The 22,456-nt window shown below is 43.3% G+C and overlaps 1 protein-coding gene and 1 pseudogene across 1 annotated transcript in view; one reads left to right on the top strand and one right to left on the bottom strand.

The window, feature by feature from the left end:
* Positions 1 to 305: 305 nt before the first annotated feature.
* Positions 306 to 722, bottom strand: LOC116637427 (annotated as a pseudogene).
* Positions 723 to 3,127: 2,405 nt separating this feature from the next.
* TBC1D9 (TBC1 domain family member 9) overlaps positions 3,128 to 22,456 on the top strand; it is a 116,057-nt gene continuing 96,728 nt past the window's right edge. Inside the window, exon 1 of the mRNA XM_032412892.1 lies at positions 3,128 to 3,491. Within this exon, the coding sequence (XP_032268783.1) occupies positions 3,362 to 3,491 (130 nt within the window). The 5' untranslated portion in view covers positions 3,128 to 3,361. The remainder of the gene's footprint in view (positions 3,492 to 22,456) is intronic.

Here is a 22,456-nt window from a genome sequence, read left to right as displayed (position 1 = left end):
CCATCTACCCCCAAAAAAGAAGGTAGTGAAAGGAAGGGAATGTTGGGGTTCTGAGCCCCTTGGGCAGTTAGAAAGGGAACAGAAACCAAAACAATCGCTGGATGTGACAGATTGACAATAGAGAAGTCTAAAGCAGAGTGGGAAAGGTGGTAAGAGAAAGGGGAGAAAGGGGAGAAAGGAGAGGTCCAAGAGGTCACCTCCCCCATGAGCCCTTCTGCTAAGAGGGGCTGGAACAGAGCCTCAAACATTAGGAAGTGCAGGTCCTGAAGAAGGGAGGTGGCGGTTGAGCCCGGAGGAGGAGTAGGTCAAGGAGGGGGGGCCACCTCTCTCTTTGTAGAACGGGACCCCCCACCTCAGGGGGAGCAGCTTCACAGACCGTAGACACTTTCATCACTGGAGGCAATGTATAGAAAGAAGTCTTCTTCATGGTGTTCCTGGTATAGCTGACCCATTGTGGCACTGGTGGGTGGAGTGACATCGTTGACAAAGAAAAACAAGGCATCCTCAGCTCGGAGATGAATTCACTTCCGGATCAAGAAGTAGAACAGACCAACTGTGAGATCAGAAGGCACCAGATATTTCTTTTTGTCCAGGTCTCCTATCCGGGCTTTGGGAGCTTTTTCTACTATCACCGGAACCCGGTCCGGGTATTTCTTTCGGATCTTCTCGCCCGCAGAGCGGCGTTTGTTGAAGGAATGCTCCTCTTTATACACGAACTTCATCCTCCCGGGAACCGAGCCGGACCAGGCTGGGCTAAGGGAACCAGGGGGGGTGGGGGGAAGACGGGGAGGGGGGCGGCGGCGACCAAGGCAAAGATTTTTATATGGTTTGTTCACTTGTTAGCCCCAGGGTCTAGAGCATAGTAGCATTCAACAATTAGGCATTGTTGGGGCGCCTGGGTGGCTCAGTTGGTTAAGCGTCTGCCTTCGGCTCAGGTCATGATCCCAGGGTCCTGGGATCGAGCGCCGCATCGGGCTCCCTGCTCCGCGGGAAGCCTGCTTCTCCCTCTCCCACTCCCCCTGCTTGTGTTCCCTCTCTCGCTGGGTTTCTCTCTATCAAATAAATAAAATCTTTAAAAAAAAAAATGCTAAGCTAAAATCACATCACAACTTTGAGCAGTATGATAAGGACACTCTAAAAGACATTATGAAAGTGGGGGGAGCCTGGGTGGCCCAGGCGGTTAAGCGTCACCCTATGGCTGGGGTCATGATCTCAGGTTCCTGGGATGGAGCCCCATGTCCAGCTCTCTGCTCAGCTGGGAGTCTGCTTCTCCCTCTCATTCTCTCTGTGCCCCCCCAATAAATAATAAAATCTTAAAAAAAAAAAGACAATATGAAGGTACTCAATGGAGTTTTAAAAAACGCTAATTACAAAAAATGAAGGAATATTCATGGAAGCCTTAAAAATATTCAGTTATATAAATATATTATTAAATTTTTACATATGTATGATTTGCAGTCTTAATGTTTATTGTGCTTGACTTGCAATAGATTCTATGACTAAAGGCACTGTGCTATGGCCAAAGATGCCAAATGACATTTTTGAGTCTGTGTTAAATATGTGAAGTTTCCACAAATGCCTAGAGGTCTAAAATGTTTCCTAAAGAGGCAGAAGGTCAGGCAATGTGATAAGGGAAAGAGAGACTTCCATTTTCCTTGAGAGCTCACTGAGCAGAAACCAACAGGCACAGAGGCAGCAGTCTCATTAAAATGGCTGGGATGCATTCACTTTGCCATTTGAAGGAATTCAGCAGTACAGAGAGCTACAGAAGCAAAAATGCTTAAGTGCACACAAGAAAGTCTCCTTTGCTTTGGGAATGGTTTGCTTTTCTTGTTTGGAAAGGAAGAAGTCTCTAGGATGTCCACCTTCCACAACAAAGCAGAGCTTGATAAATTCCCATCATCTGGGAAGTAGAGCCTCCTTTTGCTGATCTGGCTGTCTGCAGATCTCCCAGGTGTAAAAAGAGGTGAAAAAAGGTCATCAGATATATAGGTAGATCGGCTGTGATCCCAAGAGGCTTGAAGTACTGGGGGAATGCAAAACCGTTTAGTGATAAAGCTGGCCTTTGTGTCTCTAATTTCAATGATTAAAAAAAAATTTTTTTTTAAATCCATCTATTAAGTGTGAATAAATCCCTGAATTCTGCTGTGCCCGGTCCTCGCAGCTCCAAATGCCTGAAATAGGAACAGTGGTAGTGTGAATTAGTTGGCCTAAGCTCTTGGGCTGCTTCCAACTTCGCTATTGCTCATGCCCCACAGGTCAAGGAAAGAAGTGATGTAATGCACTTAGCTGGGCCACTTTAATTACAATGCAATGGAGAGGGGGAGGGGTTATAGGCGGTGACAAGTTTAGCGCATGACTTGCCCTAGGGATGCAGGAAACAAAAACATGGACAACCATTGGCTGCGTCCACTTCCGACCGGGTATCTAGCTGCTAGTCTGGAACCTTGAAACACTTATTTCCTGGGAAGAGGGGTGGCGCTAGCCTACAGAGCGTCAACCATAAACACACAGCGCGCGCGCACACACACAGACACACACACACACACACACACACACACACACACACGGAGCCTGGCAGCGTCCTCTCTGCTGAAATGGGCGTGGGGCCGAGTGCTTGGCCCACGGTCCCCAGAAGGTTGCCCCAAAGCCGGCCGCAGCAGCTGGGCTCGGCGCTGGGAGCCCGCGGAGGACCCGCGTCCGCGGAAACTGGTGTCACCCGGGCCCGCTCCCAGTGAGCCGCGCTCGCGTCATTCATTCGCAGCGTCCGGAGCGCCCTTCCAGCGCCGAGCTGGGCTTCGCTGCGTGTGCCAGTGGCCCCAACAGGGAGTGTTACCGCGCGGTGACCTCGAGCGCGCGGAGCGGCTAGAGACGGAGGCGGCCCGGAGCTCGGCTCGGTGCTGCGGGAGCAGCCGCGCCCCAGCCCAGCTCGGCCCTCGCCGCGGGGCCGTGTGCGCTCCTGTCGCCCGCAGCCCTGCTCGCCGCGGCCCCGGATCGCGGGACTGAGCGCCACCACTTCCTCCTCCGCCCGCTCCCCTTCCTCCTCCTCCTCCCGCTCCTCGCGCCGCCGTGGGCCGGAGCCGGGCTGCGGGGCGGCGGGCCTGGGCTCGCGGGGGGCGGCGCCGCCGCGGGGAGGATGCTGCTCGCCGTGCCCGCGTCCTCGCCGTCCTCCCCGGCCTCCCGCGGGGGCTTTGTTGTGGCCCGGGCGCCGCGGGCGGCCGGCTGGTGAAGTGGCTCTCCGCCGCCGCACCTAGCGGGCGGGAGGGCGCGCGTGTGCCCGGGGGTGCGCGCCTGTGCGCGCCGGTGTGTGCAGGACCCGACCCGCGGCCCCATTGTGTGTCCGCTCGCGGCGCCCGGGAACATGTGGGTGAACCCCGAAGAGGTGCTGCTGGCTAACGCGCTGTGGATCACCGAGAGGGCCAACCCCTACTTCATCCTGCAGCGGAGGAAGGGGCACGCGGGCGATGGAGGCGGCGGCGGCGGATTAGCGGGTAAGGACCGGCGGCCAGTCCGTGCGGGAGGGTCCGGGAGCGCTGCGGCGCCGCCCGCGGCCCTGGGCTCAGGGCACCCGGGACGCCGCCCGGTCCCCCGGGGCTGGGCGGCCGGCCCCACTTGGGTGCGCGGAAGACATCGGGAGTCGTGATTTTTCAGTCTTTGAAAGAGATGATTCTTTTTTTACCCTGTCGGGCTAGGGGGCCCTTCGAGTACCGGGCGCCCCCTAAGTGGGTGATGTTGATGAAAATGGAGATGGGGGGAGCAGCCCTTATGAATTGAATGCGGTACTTCTCCCTAATCCCCCCTTCCCCATCCCTCTTAAAAAATATCGCTTTGTATATGGGCGAGAGAAGTAGAGGACGGTTAATTTTTACTTCATTCTGTTGCTGATCATGGCAGGATCAAGTATAAAATGCTCTTTCGTTTCCAGGGAAGCAATCAGTAAGAGGCTGGTGTGGTCATTTCCTATATTAGTTATGACTGAAGAGAATGAAAAAGGATTTTTGTTGTTGTTGTTGCAACCTAATTAGACATAAGAAAGCAAGTTATCTGGTTGTAAAAAGAATTAGCAGTATAACAGCATTTTAACTATTTTAACTCAATCACTTAGCCGAACCCCCTCACAAGGTATTATTAATAATGTAACTATTAGTAAAACCATGCCCTATCGTTTAAAGATTGTAAAATCAGACCCATATCCCACGTAGTGCCATATTAGGAAGGTCTTTGTTATTAACTAACTAGTTTGCTTGCTGGGAGATTACAAAATAATCTTGAACTCATACCATACTAGAGAAATTGGACCTTCCCCTCTCCGTGGTGGTTAGAATGAAGAGAACTGGGATACTTTTTACAGTGAAGAAGTTAGCAGAAGAAATAGGAGAGGTTTAACCAGGAAAGAGACTGCAGAAAAGAGATGAACTTTGACCTCTTTAGAGTCCAAAATATATCACCCTCTGGGAGCTTGCATGCTAGCTAAATTGTTGCTTTCAAAATGCTGTCCTATGAAATAAAAATTTTTGATATGGTGCATATTTAGTTATGATTATACTTTACAGACTAATTTTCTCAAGATTAAAATTCAAATAAAATAAATAAAATGTATTTTATGGCATATATGGGTTTAAAGGATCTTGGCTAGTATATCATATCGCTTACAGGTAACCTGATTATTCTACACTTTTTCTGCCATAAAAGAGAGGCAATATGTGGAGTTCCAGACCCTGTTCTGGAAATTCTGATTAGTGGCCTAGAATCAGAATTTTCCAGTTCATTTTGTAGAAGTTGTCTAACTATATACACTAATACGTAGCTTGCATATCTAATACTGGGATCAGCCCAGGTTGTCCTTCTTTAAGCCTAAAACAACAAGGTAAATAGGTAGTTTATTGTATTAACAAAGAACCTTTCCTGCCTGGAGTTAACCATCCTACGCTGTGTAACTACTAAGTAGTATTTCTTTTCCAGAGTCATATGCAATAGGTTATGAAAAATTCAGAGATGCAGAGCCTTGTTGTCCTAGTTAATATTTTTATAATGTTCCTAACAACTCAGAGCTGTAACTAACCACAGTCCACCTGGAATCTCATTATTGATAACTTACTTCAGAAAGATAAAGTTGTATCTTGAAATTATCACGAGTAAAAACATTCCTGCCAACAAAGGCCTTTTTTCAACTAAAAGAGGAAAAATGTCTGCTCTGATAGATTGGTGCCACATTAAATATAGCAGGAACATTTTAGAAATCCTTGAACTATGTATAGTATATTTTGATCCTAATGTCAGTTCCTTCATGCGTTCATTAACTTACTGAATCATTTAACAAATATTTGTTGGCAGTGTCTGAAGTGCCAGTGTCATGAAGCTCACACAGCCTTGTGGAGAAGACAAGTGTTGATAAAATAATCATATAAATTAATATAAAATTGCCACTCCATGGGGTCCCAGCAGAAAATAGAACTAAACCTAGTTCAAACGAAGAGAGTTGGTGAAGACAACTTAGAAAGATGGAGGCAGGGTTACCAGAACCAGTGAAAGGCCCAGTGGTGGAGGCTGTTACCACCCTAGGCAACAGGAATGATGTTTCTGGAAGCCTTGTGAGCTGCAGGCAGGCAGGAGGAGCTTGGGCCTCCGGAGAAGCAGACTCCCCCTAGAAACTCAGAACACAGCAAAAAGGAAGTGGAGAGGACATGCCCGATTTCTCTCCTCCTACCCTGTCAGCTTCTGCCACTGTCTTTCATCTGTGGGACCCAAGAGAAGCCAGCTGGACAGGATGTCCTGGTGATCTAGTCCCTAGGGATCAGCCTCCTAGGGATGGATCTGGGAGGTGGGAGCAAACAGAATGATCAGTCCTAATCAACAGGAGAGGAACGTGATGTTGGTTACCCTTTCTTTCATCTCATCATCACCATCATCATCATCGTCCATTTAATGAGTGCACTGTTGCAGAGAGGAATTACTAGCTCATAGGTTATGTGTATCATCAGCTTTAGCAGATAATACCAAACTGTTTTCCAGAGTAGTTGTACCAATATACTCCCACCAGCAACGTATGGGAATTTCCCTTGCTTCATACCCTTGCCAACATCATCAGTCTGTAATTTTAACCATTCTGGTGTTTTTATAGTAATACCACATTGTGGAGTTCATTTGCTTTTTCCTGACTAATGAGGTTGAGCACCTTTTTCATGTTAATTGGCCATTTGAAATATTCTGACATGCTTGTTCAAGTCTTTTGCCCACTTTTCAATTGGATCGTTTGTCTTTTTCTTTCTTTTTTTTTTTTTAAAGATTTTATTTATTTATTTGACAGAGAGAGAGATAGCGAGAGCAGGAACACAAGCAGGGAGAGTGGGAGAGGGAGAAGCAGGCTTCCTGCCGAGCAGGGAGCCCGATGTGGGACTCGATCCCAGGACCCTGGGATCATGACCTGAGCCGAAGGCAGACACTTAATGACTGAGCCACCCAGGAGCCCCGTTTGTCTTTTTCTTACTGATTATTGGTATTTTTTTAAAATATATTCTGGAGATGAGTTCATAGTTGGTTTTATGTGTGGCAAAATCTTCATTCTGTTGCTTGCCTGCGTGTTTACTCTCTTAAGGAGAGAGTGATTTCTCGTTTAATTTTCATGTCTGAATTCTTTAGAGCTTCCATTTCCTTTACAGTTAGTGTTTTATTGTGTCCTGTTCAATAAGTCTTTTTCTAGATTGAGGTTATAAATCTGTTATCTTCCAGAAACTTTTCAGTTTTAACACCTAAATTTATATTTACAAATCACTGGGAATTAATTTTTGCATATTGTGTGAGATAGGGGTCAAGTTTTATTTTTAAAAAATTTGTGTGGACATCCAGTTGCCCCACCATGATTTATTGGTAAATCTGTTGTCACTGCTCTGTAGGGCTACCTTGGTCATATGTCAAGTGCCCAGATATATGACAGTTGACTTGTTAGGGCACTCTAGCCTATTCCTTTTTTTTTTTAATTAAAATATTTTATTTATTTCACAGAGAAAGACACAGCGAGAGAGGGAACACAAGCAGGGGGAGTGAAGGAGGGAGAAGCAGGCCCCCCGCAGAGCAGGGAGCCCCATGTAGGGCTCGATACCAGGGTCCTGGGACCATGACCTGAGCTGAGGGCAGACGCCCAGCGACTGAGCCACCCAGGCGCCCCTAGCCTATTCCTTTTGTTAATTAGAATATTCTTGCTCCAGTACCACACTGTAGTTTTAAAATAAGAGTTTACATTCATTTGATCAAATATTCTTTTTTTTTTTTTTTTTAAAGATTTTATTTATTTGACAGAGACACAGTGAGAGAGGGAACACAAGCAGGGAGAGTGGGAGAGGGAGAAGCAGGCTTCCCACTGAGCAGGGAGCCTGATGTGGGGCTCGATCCCAGGACCCTGGGATCAGGACCTGAGCTGAAGGCAGACTCTTAACAACTGAGCCACCCAGGCGCCCCTTTGATCAAGTATTCTTATCCTGTTTTTTGTTCTTTAAGAATTTCTTAGCTTTGTCTTTTACATTTACACAGCATTTTAGAATCAACTTATTAAAGTTCCACCAAAACAAAACAAAACAAAACCACAGCAGCAACAAAGACTTAAACTGTTGGGATTTTGATTGCAATTGCATTGAGTCTATAAATAAATTTGGGCAAAATTGATACCTTTATAATATCAAGTCTTCTGGTCCATGAACATAGTATGTTCCTCTATTTAGCTCTGTTAAAATTTCTCTCAGTGATGTTTCATAGTTCTCTGTGTAGAGGGTTTACACATTTTTATTAGATTTACTCCTAGATATTTCATATTTTTTCACTCTACTAAAATTTCATTTTCTAGGGTGCCTGGGGCGGGGGGGGGGGTTGCTCAGTCAGTTGAGCGTTGACTCTTGGTTTCACCTCAGGTCATGATCTCAGGGCTATGGGATCCAGCCCCGAGTCAGGCTCTGTGCTCAGCGCCAAGCCGGCTTGTCCATCTCCCTCTGCTCCTTCCCCTGCTCTCTCTTGAATAAATACATAAAATCCTTAGAAAAAGGAAATAAATACTTAGGATGCCTGGGTGGCTCAGTTGATTGGGCTTCTCATTCTTGATCTTAGCTCAGGTCTTGATCTCAGGGGTGTGAGTTCGAGCCCCATGTTGGGCTCCACGCTGGGTGTGGAGCCTACTTAAAAAAAAATTTTCTCTAAAATTTCATTTTCTAATCATTTTTTTGCTGACCTCTAGACATATAGTTGTTGTTTTTTTTATATTGACCTTATATCCAGGCTCCCCCACTTGCTAATCTTTTATTTAGGAATTTTGCATCCTTATAAATTAGTAGGATTGAATTGTACTTTTTCTTTTTCATAACATTGTGAAATTTGGTATCAAGATTATACTGGCCTTAAAAATTAAGTTGGAGAGGGGCGCCTAGGTGGCGCAGTTGGTTAAGCATCCGACTCTTCGTTTCAGCTCAGGTCCTGATGTCTGGTAGTAAGATCCAGCCCCTCCCGGGGCTTCGCACCCAGCAGAGTTATCTTGAGACTCTCTCCCTCTCCCAACCCCCCTTTCCCCCGTGCTCTCCTTTCTCTCAAATAAATAAATAAATCTTAAAAAAAAAAAAAAAGTAAGTTGGAGAGAGCTCACTCTGTTCAATTTTCTAGAAGAGTTTGTGTGATAGCAGTATTATTTCATCCTGACATGTTTGCCAAAATTCACTGGTGAGGAAGTCTAGCCTTGAACTTTTATTCGTGGCTTTTGTTGAATGGTATGACAACTATTCAAATAATTTAAAATTTTCTTTTATTGTCAGTTTTATAAGCTATTTCTAGGATTTATCTTTTTCATCTAGATTTTCAAATATATTGGCATAAATTTGTTAATAATACTCTCATTTTTAATATCTGTAGGATGTACAGTGATATTTTTTTTATTCTTTATTTATTTTTTAAAGATTTTATTTATTTATTTGACAGAGACACAATGAGAGAGGGAACACAAGCAGCAGGAGTGGGAGAGGGAGAAGCAGGCTTCCCGCGGAGCAGGGAGCCCAATGTGGGGCTCGATCCCAGGACCCTGGGATCATGACCCGAAGGCAGACTCTTAACGACTGAGCCACCCAGGCGCCCCTGTACAGTGATATTTTAGATGTGTCTTTTATATTTAACAGAGTTGATTTTTTTTTTCCTAATCCAGCTTGAAAATTTTTGCCTCCTAATTGGATTATTTAGTCAATGTACATGTGACTTGGGTTTAACTCTACTATCTTATTAAGTGCTTTCTCTTTTTTTTTTTCCTATCTGCTCTATTTTTTATTTTTCTTGCCTTTTGGTAGGCTATGGGATTTTTTTTTTTTTAATGATTACATTTTCAAGCCTCTATTAGCTAGAAATTTTATATTCATTTCACTATTCTTTTAGTGGTTACTCTGGAGATTATAATGCATTCGTTTTTTTAAAGATTTTGTTTCTTTATTTGACAGAGAGAGAGAGCACAAGCAGGGGGAGTGGCAGGCAGAGGCAGAGAGAGAAGCAGGCTCCCCGCAGAGCAAAGGAAACCCGATGTGGGACTCGATCCCAGGACCCCAGGATCATGACCTGAGCCGAAAGCAGTCGCTTAACCAACTGAGCCACCCAGGCGCCCCTATAATGCATTCTTAATTTATCAAAGTATATTGTTTATTGGTACTTTCATTTTATTTAATTTTTTAAAATTGGTACTTTAATTTTTTCACAGATAAGGACCTTGGAATACTTTAACTCCATTAACTACCCCCCCACCCCCAACTTGTATAGTATATTGTTTTAGTATATTTTAATTGTTACATGTTTCAACATGAAAACATATAATTACTACTATTTTTAAGTCTGTATTCAGTTACATTTCCACATATGTTTATAGTTTTTGTTGTATTTTTTTCCATTTCTGTGCTTTTTTTGGAACCATTTTTCTATTGTCTGAAAAAAAAGGCCTTTTCTGTTTCCCTTAGAGCCTGCTGCTGAGAAATTTTGTTTTTTGTGTCTGAAAATGTATTCATTCTGCTCTCGTTCTTGAAGGATATTGTTGTTTTGAATGGTTGGCAGTTAATTTTTTTGTAAGTAGGGTTAAGATACTGTTCTGTTGTCTAATGATTTACCTTTTTTTTTTTTTTTTAGGAGTAAACTGTCACTCTGAATTATTTTTTCTTTGTAGGTAGTATGCCTTTTTTTTCCGCTTCCCTTTAGGGTTTTTTCTTTGTTTTTGGTTTTCTGCAGTTTTTTTTTTTTTAAGATTTTATTTATTTGACAGAGAGAGACACAGTGAGAGAGGGAACACAAGCAGGGGGAGTGGGAGAGGGAGAAGCAGGCTCCCCGTGGAGCAGGGAGCCCGATGCGGGGCTCGATCCCAGGACCCTGGGATCATGACCTGAGCCGAAGGCAGACGCTTAATGCTTGAGCCACCCAGGCACCCTGGTTTTCTGTAGTTTTTTTTTTTTTAATTTTATTTTACTTAAATTCAATGAATTAACATATAGTGTATTATTAGTTTCAGAGGTAGAGTTCAGTGATTCATCAGTTGCATGTAACACCCAGTGCTCATCACATCATGTGCCTTCTTTAATAATGCCCATCACCTAGTTACCCCATCCCCACCCCTCTCCCCTCCGGCAACCCTCAGGGTTTTCTGCAGTTTTATTATGACCCAGCTATTTGTGGATTTTTAAAAATCCTGCTTGGTTTAGTAGGATTTCTTTCATTGGTTTTGTAAACTCATCCACTGTCTCTTCAAATACTGCTTTTCCCTCATTCTTTTCATCTTTCTTTCTGGCACACCCATTACGTGTATACTAGATCTTTTCATTGTATCTTCTATGTCTGTTACCTTCTGATTTTTACTTGCTTTATCTTGGTTATTTTCTTTTGATAATATATTTTAATTTACCATCTCTTTAACTGTATGTAGTCTGTTAAGCCTACCCATTCTGAATTACTTTTTAAATTCTATAATTCCCATTTGACTTATTTTTATAAATTCCAATTACCTATCAAAACTCTCAGTATTTAAAAAAAATCTATCTTGGGGGTGCCTGGGTGGGTCAGTCAGTTGAGCCTCTGACTTGGTTTCAGTTCAGGTGATGATCTCAGGGTTGTGAGATTGAGCCCTTGAGAGTCTCTCCCTCTCCTTCTGCTCCTCTCCCTGTTCTTTCTCTCTCTCTAAAATAAATAAATCTTAAAAAAAAAATCTATCTTGAGAATGGCTAGCATAGTTATTTTACAGTCTCTGTTCTCTTCCATATCCCACAGCCCATGTAGGTTTGTTCTGTTGTCTCTTGTTTCTCCCAGTTTTCATTCATGCTGTTATGTCTTCCTGTATGCCTGGCTACTTTTGATTATGTGCTGGACATTGTACTTCTACTTTGCAGAAGTAATCTGAAGTAGAAGATGATTGATACAAGAGAGAATTTTTTTTCCTGCCACTTGCAAATCAAAATCACTTTAGTTTTAGGGGCACCTGGGTGGTTCAGTCGGTTAAGCGTCTGCTTTTGGCTCAGGTCATGATCCCAGGGTCTTAGGATCGAGCCCTGCATCGGTCTCCCTGCTCAGTGGGAAGCCTGCTTCTCCCTCTCCCACTCCCCTGCTTGTGTTCCCTCTCTCGCTGTGTCTCTCTCTGTCAAATAAATAAATAAAATCTTTAAAACAAAGCAAAACAAAATCACTTTAGTTTTAGGTATTGATATATTTCAAAACTGAGCTCTAACCAAGGTGATTTTGTCTATTTAAGATTCACACTTATGATTAGGTTGTAGGTCTTAACAGGTCCCAAAGCAAAGAGAGGGAAGCATCACTGGTTTCCCTACCTCTTTGGTGGCACTGATTCTTATCCTTGTCTTCCCAATCTCTGATTCTGTTAAAAGCACATCCAGAGTTTCTGCCACTCAGCAGTCCCTTCTAGAAGAGGCAAATGCTTCCCAAAATAATAGCTGTCCCATATGTAGGGCTCTTCTCTTTGAGCTGCTCTCTTTCCTAAGTGAAGTAATATCTCTTTTTTTAGTTCTTTGATATTTTAAAGTATATTTTATCCCTTTTGTATAGTTGTCCTTAGTAGCAAATTATCTTGTATAAGGTGGCTGTTACTATTATCCCCATTTTATAGAAAAAGAAAGTAAAGTGTTAGAAAGGTGTGACTTGCCATGGGTCACAGCTAATAAGTTAAAGGCCTATTAGATTTTGTATTTACTTTTCTTTACAAGACTAATTATAATGGTGTGGACTACCATTTTCTTTACTATCTTCCTTGAGAATCTAATAAAAACTATTGACTCTATCTCCAGAAAAATGAAAACACCCCCAGAATTTACATGCAATTTCAGGAGCTCCATGGATGCCAGGTGAATTAGAACATAGGTGCTTCAAGTTAGAGGATGTCACCAAGAGATCAAAACAATTTCTCATTACGCAAATCAAAAGTATAATATCTGCTGTAAGCAGTTCTGTTAGTAATGTGTTTGACGGGGTGCCTGGGTGGCTCAGTCATTAAGCATCTGCCTTCGGCTCAGGTCATGATCCCAGGGTCCTCGGATCGAGCCCCACGTTGGGCTCCCTGCTCGGCGGGAAGCCTGCTTCTCCCTCTCCCACTCCCCATGTTTGTGTTCCCTCTCTCACTGTCTCTCTCTGTCAAAAAATCAATAAAATCTTTAAAAAAAAAATGTGTTTGAGTACCAGCTATTAATGAATGCTGAACTTTATAAAGATATACAAGAAGGAAAAGGCAAGATTCTCTTGCTGAGCCATTCATTACTGACATAGTGATCAAACCTGTATTAATAAATTTGGGAGAACCGAGAACATAGGCATGGAGATGATGATACTAGCAAAGACTAAGTCTCTCAGATTGTTTCCATCGGAGATTCAGCACTGGACTGTCCAGGAATTGGACTTTTTGAATCACATGGAGACCTTCACAACTAGGGAAATGCCCCATTTGCTTACTGATAAAGAAAACCAGGCTGTTACCTAAAAACATGTCCCTTTGACGTAGGAATTACTTTGATCTGAAAGCAATTAAGAAGCAGTAAACACGAAAAAGCTCTCACTTTTCTGCCTCAAGGCAGGAAATAAATTCCCCTTTTCCTGGAGACAGACTCTTATTAGACCAGAGAGGCACTAGAGGAATCTGTAAACAAACCTGGTTAAACTAACCCTTATCTTCCTAGTTAAGGAAGATGAAGACCATCTAGCTCTAGTTGGATTACTCCTAGCCCAAACCCCTGTGTCCTGTCAATCTTTCACGTAGTTCTTTGACTAAAAGGTATAAAAGCTTCCTGCTCTGGCCACTTCTTTGTTTCTTTATTCTCTTGTGAAGGCTCCCTTGTACATGTACAAATTCAGTAAAATTTGTATGTTTTTCTCCTGTTATCTTCGTCAGTTTAATTTTCAGACCCAGCCAGGGATCCTAAGAGAGTCAAGGAAAATGTTTCCTCCCCTTCGTGACAAACTCCCAGTGGTGAAAGAAATAACACAGCAATGCTCTTAAAGCCCTCACTAGTTAACAGGTGTCTGCTTTTGGGGGTAAATGCTTTCATCTTGCTAATCTGTAAGTACTGTAACAGCAAAGTTGCTTCTAGTTGCACATAGCAGTAAAAGTTTTCCTTTGTGGATTATATATAAAAGCAAGTAAAATTTGTGTTAGTTCCTTAATGTCATTACTGGTGATTCTGGGTTGGGATGGGCAGTCCTCTACAGCTGTGTATGCACTTGGCTCATAATACATAATAAGCAAGTGCTACTAGCAAGGAGCATGATTAGATAAAAGCAGATGTTGCTTGCTTGTTCCATGAATTCTTCCCCCTCTGCTTGTTATTATGAACTTTGTTGTTGTTGTTGTTGTTATGAACTTTAAGAGAATTTCATCCACGGAATGATTTAATCACCCGTTCTAATTTGTCTTGAGACTTTACCTTATTCTACAAAGAAGCTGAAGGGTGAATGCATATGATTTGTGTAGGATTTGAGATGGCTTTTGACATCTTCCGGGTTTTTGTAAACTGGTCTCAAAAAGTAGGGGGGTGGGGGTGCCTGTCAGGCTCAGTCCGGGGAGTGTGTGACTCTTGATCTCGGGGTGGTGAGTTCAAGTCCCACATTGGGGGTAGAGATTACTTAAATAAATAAATGAACTTTTAAAAAGGAGAGAGGGGAATATTTACTACAAGATTCCTTTCATAAATTTGAGGGGTTGGGGCTGACCTCCTGTTCAGGGACACTGCATATACTTTCTGCTTTGCTGTCATGCATAGGGTTCCCACTTTATGAAGAGATCAGGTTCTCAGTTGTGGGACGGTTCCCACGCCTGCACAAAAGCCTACACAAAACCCGTTTTGTAGTTGTGTACAAATCAGGACTTTGTCGTTTGGAACTGGGCAGCTTATGCCAACAGCTCTGGTAGGTGCCACCTTGATTTCTGGGTGTTGGAGGCTAAGGCCCGTGTGCGCTCCAGGGCACAGCGGAGTGTAAGGAATGCCACAGGCAAGTGGGAAAACCACCAGGATTGCTCTTCGCACAACGTTGTGTTCAATAGTTGCATCACAGGGCTCTCTGGTCTTTTCCAGTCCTTCCCTTAGTAAGGAGACCTCCAGATTCAAATCCCAGCCCCATCTGTTACCAAGAGATAGCATTTGGGAAGTTTCTCTTCCTTTCTGAGCTTGATTTCCTTAAGTGAAATGGTTTAATAATCCTTTAGCGACTGTTGTGAAGATTTTATGAGTTAAGTTATGTAAAGTACAGGAAGCATAAAGAGCCATTCACAGATAATGGCCCATCATTGTTCTACCCTTGCAGATGATCTAGGGAAGGTGTTAGGAGGCAGCTGACTCCTAATTAATTCACACCAGTGTGTGAGCCACGGAAGTCTCCAGTTTACAGAAACCTCGCGTTTTTCAGAGGGTGCTGTTAAAGCAAATGGAAAACTGCCTGATAGTTAGGCAGCTTAAAAAAGCTAAGTCATTTTCAGGGTTTTGGGAAGATGGTAATTTTTTTTAAAGGTGATTTTTGATCAGCAACTTTAAAATTGTTTCTACATACCTCCCTTTTTTTCCTCCCTCCCTCCCTCCCTCTCCCCCTTCCCTTCCAGGACAGGTACTTTTTGAAAACTGCCAGGAAACCTAGTACTGTCTCTCACTCTCCTGCTTCTCTCCTCTGTCCTTCTTCCCTCCTTCTCTCCTGTACAAATGATTCTCTCTGACCATGGCAAGTGGGACTTCTAAGGAGAAGACTGGGGTAGGAGGCAGAGAGGGGCTACCTTTTCTCTTTATATGTATAAATGGTTAATTAGTCCATCAGGAGTTTGTAATTTAGAAACAGGGATTCTAATAGTTAAACCAGAGAATGATGAAGTCCTTAACCCACTTTCCCCATTTCTTTGTTTTCCTTTCCCGTCAGATGTATGTTCTAGAGAGCTCAGAGGATAGGGCAGTCATTTTTAAAGGTGTTCTAAAATTGCCACTGGTCTCTAGCTTTCTTCCAATCTCCTTTCACACTTTTGCTGTTAGGTTATTTACACGTCCTTTCAGGAGAGCTGTGATCTATTCCAGAGCTCCATTAAGGTTCTTCTAACTCTCCTTTGGAGACCTGGACTAGAAACTGGCATTTAGATGAATCAACTCTTTTACTTTCTGTGTGGGTCCTAGGAGCACAAAGCTGGGCAGGTAACTGTCTAGTCCAAGAGGTGAGGTCTGTGAAACACTCCCCCTCTCAGCTGCATTATTCTAAGGCTTGCTGGGCAAGTCCTTGCCAGAGGGAAGGTCAAGCACAACAATAAGGACTCTATCTCTGTTTACACTCTGAACAACAAAAAAGCAAACTCTGTTGATCTCCTAGATTACCTGCATGTAACACTTCTTAATAAGGCAAACTATTTACATTTCAGTACTACCCATCTTTTAAATCTATGTTAACCTAGGAACCAAGGTAGTCTTTAATAAAAATAAGCAAGACTTAACAGACCTATATTTGGACTCTTTCATTAAAGCATAAAAGGAAGAAATCATGGCATTTTATAACATTTACATATCAATTGCTATAATAAATAATAGAAAATACACTTTCTAAAAGCATCTTTGTAATAAGATTTCGATCTATGTGATTGAAAGCTAATTTTCAAAGCATTGTTATTGTGGTCCTATTTTTTTTTTTTTTTTAAGATTTTATTTATTTATTTGACAGAGAGAGACACAGGGAGAGAGGGAACACAAGCAGGGGGAGTGGGAGAGGGAGAAGCAAGCTTCCCGCTGAGCAGGGAGCCCGATTCCGGGCTCGATCCCAGGAGCCTGGGATCATGACCTGAGCCGAAGGCGGACGCTTAACGACTGAGCCACCCAGGTGCCCCGTGGTCCTATTTTTTAATTAACACTTGATTGTGTAATTTTTTATTAATTTTATAAATGTCATAAAGTATAAAGGCAGAAGAGCTAACATTTGCAGAAATCCTTCTGTGGTTCAGGCATTCTGTTGAGAACTTACCTTATGTCACAAATTTGATTTTCAGAGCAATCCTGTAGGTTAAATGTTCCCTCTGTTATAGATGAGGAAACTGAATGCTTCGAAGAAGTAAGATACTTGAGGAGCCCCTACTACTAACAGACGGAGCTTGGATTTGTACTTGAGTTTGATTGAATTTGGAAAGGAAGAAGGGAGATGAAAAAGGAGAGAGGAAGAAGCACTTGGAAAGAAACTGGGGCAAAGTGAGCCCCGTCTTAGAAATGCAGTCTTGAGTGTGGAAATGAAAAACAGGCAGAGGAAGGCTGCTCCTTTTCCTGGGTTGTGATGTCATTGACCAGTGGCTGTCGTGGGTGACCCTTACGTGACTCTGACCACCAGGGTGGAAATCCGAACACCATCTCTGGATTTTCCTAAAAGGGTTTCCAGACTTTTCCCATTTCCAGTTTTCTAGCAAGCTGTCTTTGGGACCATAGTATGGAGCCATTCCAGTCAAGAAGCATTGACTGTCTGGGTGGAGGACAGACAAGGGAAAGGCCTGTTTGTATGAATATTCCACAAAGAAGACCAGTATCCATGCTTATTGTGAATGAGGTCAATCTCAAAGAATTTATGGCCACCAAGGAGGAAATACGTCAACTTGACATACAGTATTGATTTTTTAGTAGTGTAATGTATGTCAGATGTCATAAAGATTTTCTCTACTTTTCTCCGTGTATATAAAAATAATGAGTTTTTTATGGGATTGTACTCCTCAGACCTTTTTTTCTTTTAGAAATACTTAAGCTGGTGGGGATTTCAGGAGGTCCTTGAATGGCCTGAAATCATGCACAAGACTTAGGGAATTCACTAGGAGCGTGTATTTTTCTAGAGCTGAGGCTCTGCCACTTCCATGAGCTACTGAAAGGGGACTGTGAATCAAATAAATGAAGAGCTAATTCCGTGGAGTCTTCCCTTTCTCAATGCTGAATTTTCCACCAAAGCAGTTTTCAGGAATTTATTGCTGTTGCTTGTACCAGGATCACTATGGATTATAAGAAGGCTTATCCATTTCCGGGTAATTCCGTTGCTCTATATTGTTGAAACAATAGTAATAACATCACTGTCTTTGAATACAGTGATAAAAATGCTGGTGCTTCTTTTACTCTTAGCTCAATAGCCAGATGTGAGACTGTTCAACTACAGTTCTCGGTTTCTTAGGGTGGGGAAAGACCTGTGTGCGTGTGTGTGTGTGTGTGTGTGTGTGTGTGTGTGTAGGGGGAGAGGAGAGGGAGCTGGCTCTTCCCTACAGATGCTCTTCGCAGGCAGCCCTCCTTGGGATGCTCTGTAATGTAGAGCACAAAGCTCTAACAGGTAACTCCCCCGTTTCTCCCTTGCTAATTCTCCTTCTCTATGGGCAAGTGGAGGGAGGAATGGAGTCTACAATATAGACCAGTGAGTTGACGTTTCCTTTTTGCTCTCTTCAGGTCAGCTATTGGGCTGTCATTGTGCCGATCTAAGCAGATGGCATGGCTAATCATTACAGAGCACGCACTGCACTCGACTTAGCTGCCGGAGGGCTAATCCTCTGAATAAGAACTGCAGACTCCTCTTTCTTCCTACTCCCTGTTTTGCAGCTGGACCCCCTCTTGTTGCTCGGTGCTGGCCCGAGATTACTGCCCGAGTGTGACCTGTGATCTTTAGGAAGAGGGTGCCATCTGCGCTGTGACTTTAACTATTTATCTGTTCTTATCTGTGTGTCTGAGAGACCACTGTCCCCTTCTTCCTCGCTCTCTCCCCGGTAAGAGCCAGTTTCCCCCTCATCTGACTACCCCATCTTCATGGCAGATGCCATGGAGTCTTCATAAAGGCCTCCTGTCATTTTGTTTTTGAAAAGATTCATAGATGTATGGGCTGTTCTTTTTTGGAGTCCTGCTAGTTTTGTCCATATGATGCCAATTTCAGGATGTGTTTGACCACGCAAACACCCTAGGACTTTTTCACAATTTTAATAACGTAGGTTGCACCCCGGGTAGAAATATTAGATGTGTTGTGATCTGTCTCCCCTTTCTTAGTGCCAATAGAAACTTCCGGGCAGCAGAGGATACCTCCTTGCTCTTTTGCCTTTTGTGGACCTTTCAGTTTGTTACTGGGACTGTATATACCTTTGGATGAACAGCTATACTAAACTTCAGCACGTGTGCTTTTAAAAGCCACTTGCGGGGGCGCCTGGGTGGCTCAGTTGGTTAAGCGACTGCCTTCGGCTCAGGTCATGATCCTGGAGTCCCTGGATCGGGTCCCGCATCGGGCTCCCTGCTCAGCGGGGAGTCAGCTTCTCCCTCTGACCCTCCCCCATCTCATGCTCTCTCTCTCTCAAATAAAGAAATAAAATCTTTAAAAAAAAAAAAAGCCACTTGCGGGTTTCTGTTTCTACTGTGCTTATAACCCACATTTTTTTTTTTTAAAGATTTTATTTATTTATTTATTTGACAGAGAGAGACAGCGCGAGAGAGGGAACACAAGCAGGGGGAGTGGGAGAGGGAGAAGCAGGCTTCCCGAGGAGCAGGGAGCCCGACGTCGGGCTCGATCCCAGGACCCCGGGATCACGACCTGAGCTGAAGGCAGACTCTTAACGACTGAGCCACCCAGGCGCCCTATAACCCACATTTTTAAAGTTTAGAAGAGCACACAGATTTTTAAAGTCCTTAGCTGAATCCTTTCTTTTCCTTGTTCTTATTTACCAGGTAGATCTTTGTCTTAAAGGATCTAGAATTCTTATACAGAATGGGAGAGAGAGTATTTTCAAAAAGCTCACTAGTAAATGGGGATAGTCATCTCTGAAAGGGTCTTGGAGATGCCCTTCAAATAGAATGTAAATGTCAAAGAGAATATTTGTTGCTATTTGAGATTGTTTATGGCAGAGAGAAAGAGTTTGACAAAAAGAAATTCTGTATTTATTCTTCATTGTAAATTATGTTTGTAGTGAAAGAGTTTAAACATTTTTGGTGGTTGCTATCTTAAAGGGGTTTCTAGAATGGAAGGAGACCCAGCAATGCTGTCTCTTAAATGTGTGACCACCATTCTTAACTTCTTTGGGTCTGTTTTCCATCTGAAAAGGGGGATGGTCCCCCTAACCACCTGACATGTTCATTGTGAGGATCAAATGAGATACTGAAAGTGCTTTGGAGGCTGGAAGCATCAGTCAGGTTTAATATGATATCAGGATTTTGTATTTCCAAAGGATCCTCCATCCACTCAGCCAAATCAGGAATAGCTGCAGTGACTGGATCCTGAATCCACCGGGTGGCCAGTCAGCTCGGTGGCAGCAAGCACCAAGTGAAAACAGTGCGTAAATAAGACAGACTTGCCCACAGGAGCAGACAGACGTTCGTTAGAAATAAAGGAAGGAAAGAAAGGAAGGGGAGGAAAGAAGAGAAGAGAAAGGAAAAGAAAAGAAAAATGTTTGGTTTCAGTAACTGTCTGGGATGGCAAATTGTCAGGTTCTGTATTTTTTAAATCTAAGTGAAACTGACTGACTTGCTTATTTCTTTGGGAGTAGATCACGCATTATTTTTACATCACACACAGTCAAACAGTTTCATGTACCTTGTTATGATTTCATTCTGGGACAATCAAAGCAGGAAATGGGGAGGAAGCCTGCCTACCTGTTCTTGGGTGGCCCTTTGTCCAGCTTACCAGGCTCCCAGGTACAATCGGGAAGAAATGAGTATGTAAACACACATAGTAAGAATTTAATGTTGTTTAGTTCAAAGTTGTTGGGTTGTTTGCTGAATTTTAACAGGGAAAATGAAGATCCAGGCATTAAGAAGGACTTACAGTCCCTCCCTACCCCAAAACCCCTGAAGGATCTGGAAAACATCTCTCAGAAAGCAAAATTTCTCTGGGAAGACTTTTTCTTGTTTTCCTCAGGGCAAGTCTGATCTTGACACCAGCTAAATAAAGGAGGGATTAGTACCTGGATGTTTAATAACTCCTGGCATTTTAAACTCAAATAATGATTTTGGAAGGGGAGCGAGGAAGGAGGGATTGGAAGGAAGAGGGATATTGTCTGTATAGTAAAGGTCAATTTTTTAAAATGTTAAACACTTAGGAATATTCTTTTTTTTTTTTTTAAGATTTTATTTATTTATTTGACAGAGGGAGAGAGAGAGAGACAGCGAGAGAGGGAACACAAGCAGGAGGAGTGGGGGAGGGAGAAGCAGGCTTCCCACGGAGCAGGGAGCCCGATGCGGGGCTCCATCCTGGGACTCCAGGATCATGACCTGAGCTGAAGGCAGACGCTTAACCAACTGAGCCACCCAGGCGCCCCAGGAGTATTCTTTATTGCACAAAGCAGCACCTTTTCCCAAATATTTTGACACATACAGTCCTCTCAGCCTGTTTCGGTTTGTTTGTTTTTCCAGTTTTACTAGAGATGTAGTTTATGGTTATAGAAATACTATGCTATACTATACTGTGACCAATGATTGTAGTTTTTTTGAGTGCAAGGTGATAAGTGGAAACTGGCCTTCATCCCAGTGTCGGGGAGACCATCAGGAGTGATGGTACCAGGGCAGACTTGGCGAGTCCCTGCCTTCCTGAGCTAGCTGTTACTTAACACTGGCAATTGTATTGGACAGTTTCACCGTTATGCCTATTATTACAATTTACAAATAGATGCTGTTGGTTGGAATGTATCAATAGGAATGTTCATTCCTTGCTGTTTATTCAACAGCTTTGAAATTAGCCCCAAAGTGTTAACTGATTCTAATAATCACCCTTTCCATACATAGAAAACCTAACCAGGGAATACTGGGGCTTGGTGGAGTGTTACATCCTGTGGTATAAACAGCTCTGGAAAGACTTGAGTTCTATATCGAAACCGCTTCTAACTGGTGGTGGTGTGGCTGATGCAAGCTGACCAAGACCAGATTTTATTTCAATTAATGCAATAAACACTTAATGAGATGAGATGGGAACTGAGCAATGTTTTGTTTAGAACTTGGATGAATAAACAACAGTGTCCTAATTGGGAAAGGTGTTCTGATTTCCCAAAGGTCTTCTTGTATTTGAGACATCTTACGTTAGTATCTACCTATTAAGGCAGAACACATTTGCAAAATTGAATGTATTTGTAGCTGTACAACGATACCTGTTAGTGTTTGGTTTTCTTTCCAAACAAGGCCTATTCTATGGCAGGTGCCTGACAAGGATAAGCAACTGTCCATGGAGACTTGCTGTCTAGGACAGCGAAGATTAAGGTATAATCTACCCCATGCCTCTAAATCCCACTCCCCTTTAATAACTTAGAATCCATTACTTATTATGCATTATTCATTCATTCATCAGTGCTCTTTTGAGTTTATATTTTCAACGGGTACTCCCCATAGGGACAGTGGTGTAGTGTTTAAGAGTATAGACTTGTGTTTAAGAGCATGGCTTTGAGCTGCTTCCTGAGCAGGTCCTGCACAGGGCCTTGTGCGCTTAGAACAAGGTGTCCCTTCTGAGCTGTGTTGTTGGGAAGGCACAGCCCCCACCCCCATGGAGCTAGGGCTACATTTCAGCACCACCCACCACCCATCCCTCTTACTCAGGTACCTTTTTGCAGTGCATACATTGCTCCGAGACCTAAAACAGCCCAGTACTTGAGTTTGAAATCTACTTCTCACTTCCAGACTGGTGTGATTTGGGGCAAATGGCAAGTGTTGAGGACAACACTTGGAACCTAGCAAGAGCTCAGTAAGTCATGGCTCTGATGAAGAGGAGTTACAGAATGGGCAGTGAGAGTGGGGACGTTTACCCATGGCACTCCACTCCTTCCATTAGATGGTTTCCCTTATTGGAAAGAAGTGGGGGCTCCAAGTAGCCATGCTACTTACTGGCTTCAGCCTTGAGGTCCAAAGCACCAGTTAAGAAGCAATTCCACTTCGTGGTGTAGCGGAAAGAGAAGAGGATTTGGAATAAGAAATAAATTGGGCTGGGATGCTTGGGTGGCTCATTTGGTTAAGCGGCTGCCTTCGGCCCGGGTCAT

The sequence above is a fragment of the Phoca vitulina genome, unplaced genomic scaffold, assembly GCF_004348235.1.
Source record: "Phoca vitulina isolate PV1807 unplaced genomic scaffold, GSC_HSeal_1.0 scaffold14, whole genome shotgun sequence".
NCBI classification, from domain to species: Eukaryota; Metazoa; Chordata; class Mammalia; order Carnivora; family Phocidae; genus Phoca; species Phoca vitulina.
This window is presented reverse-complemented; position numbering and strand designations above follow the sequence as displayed.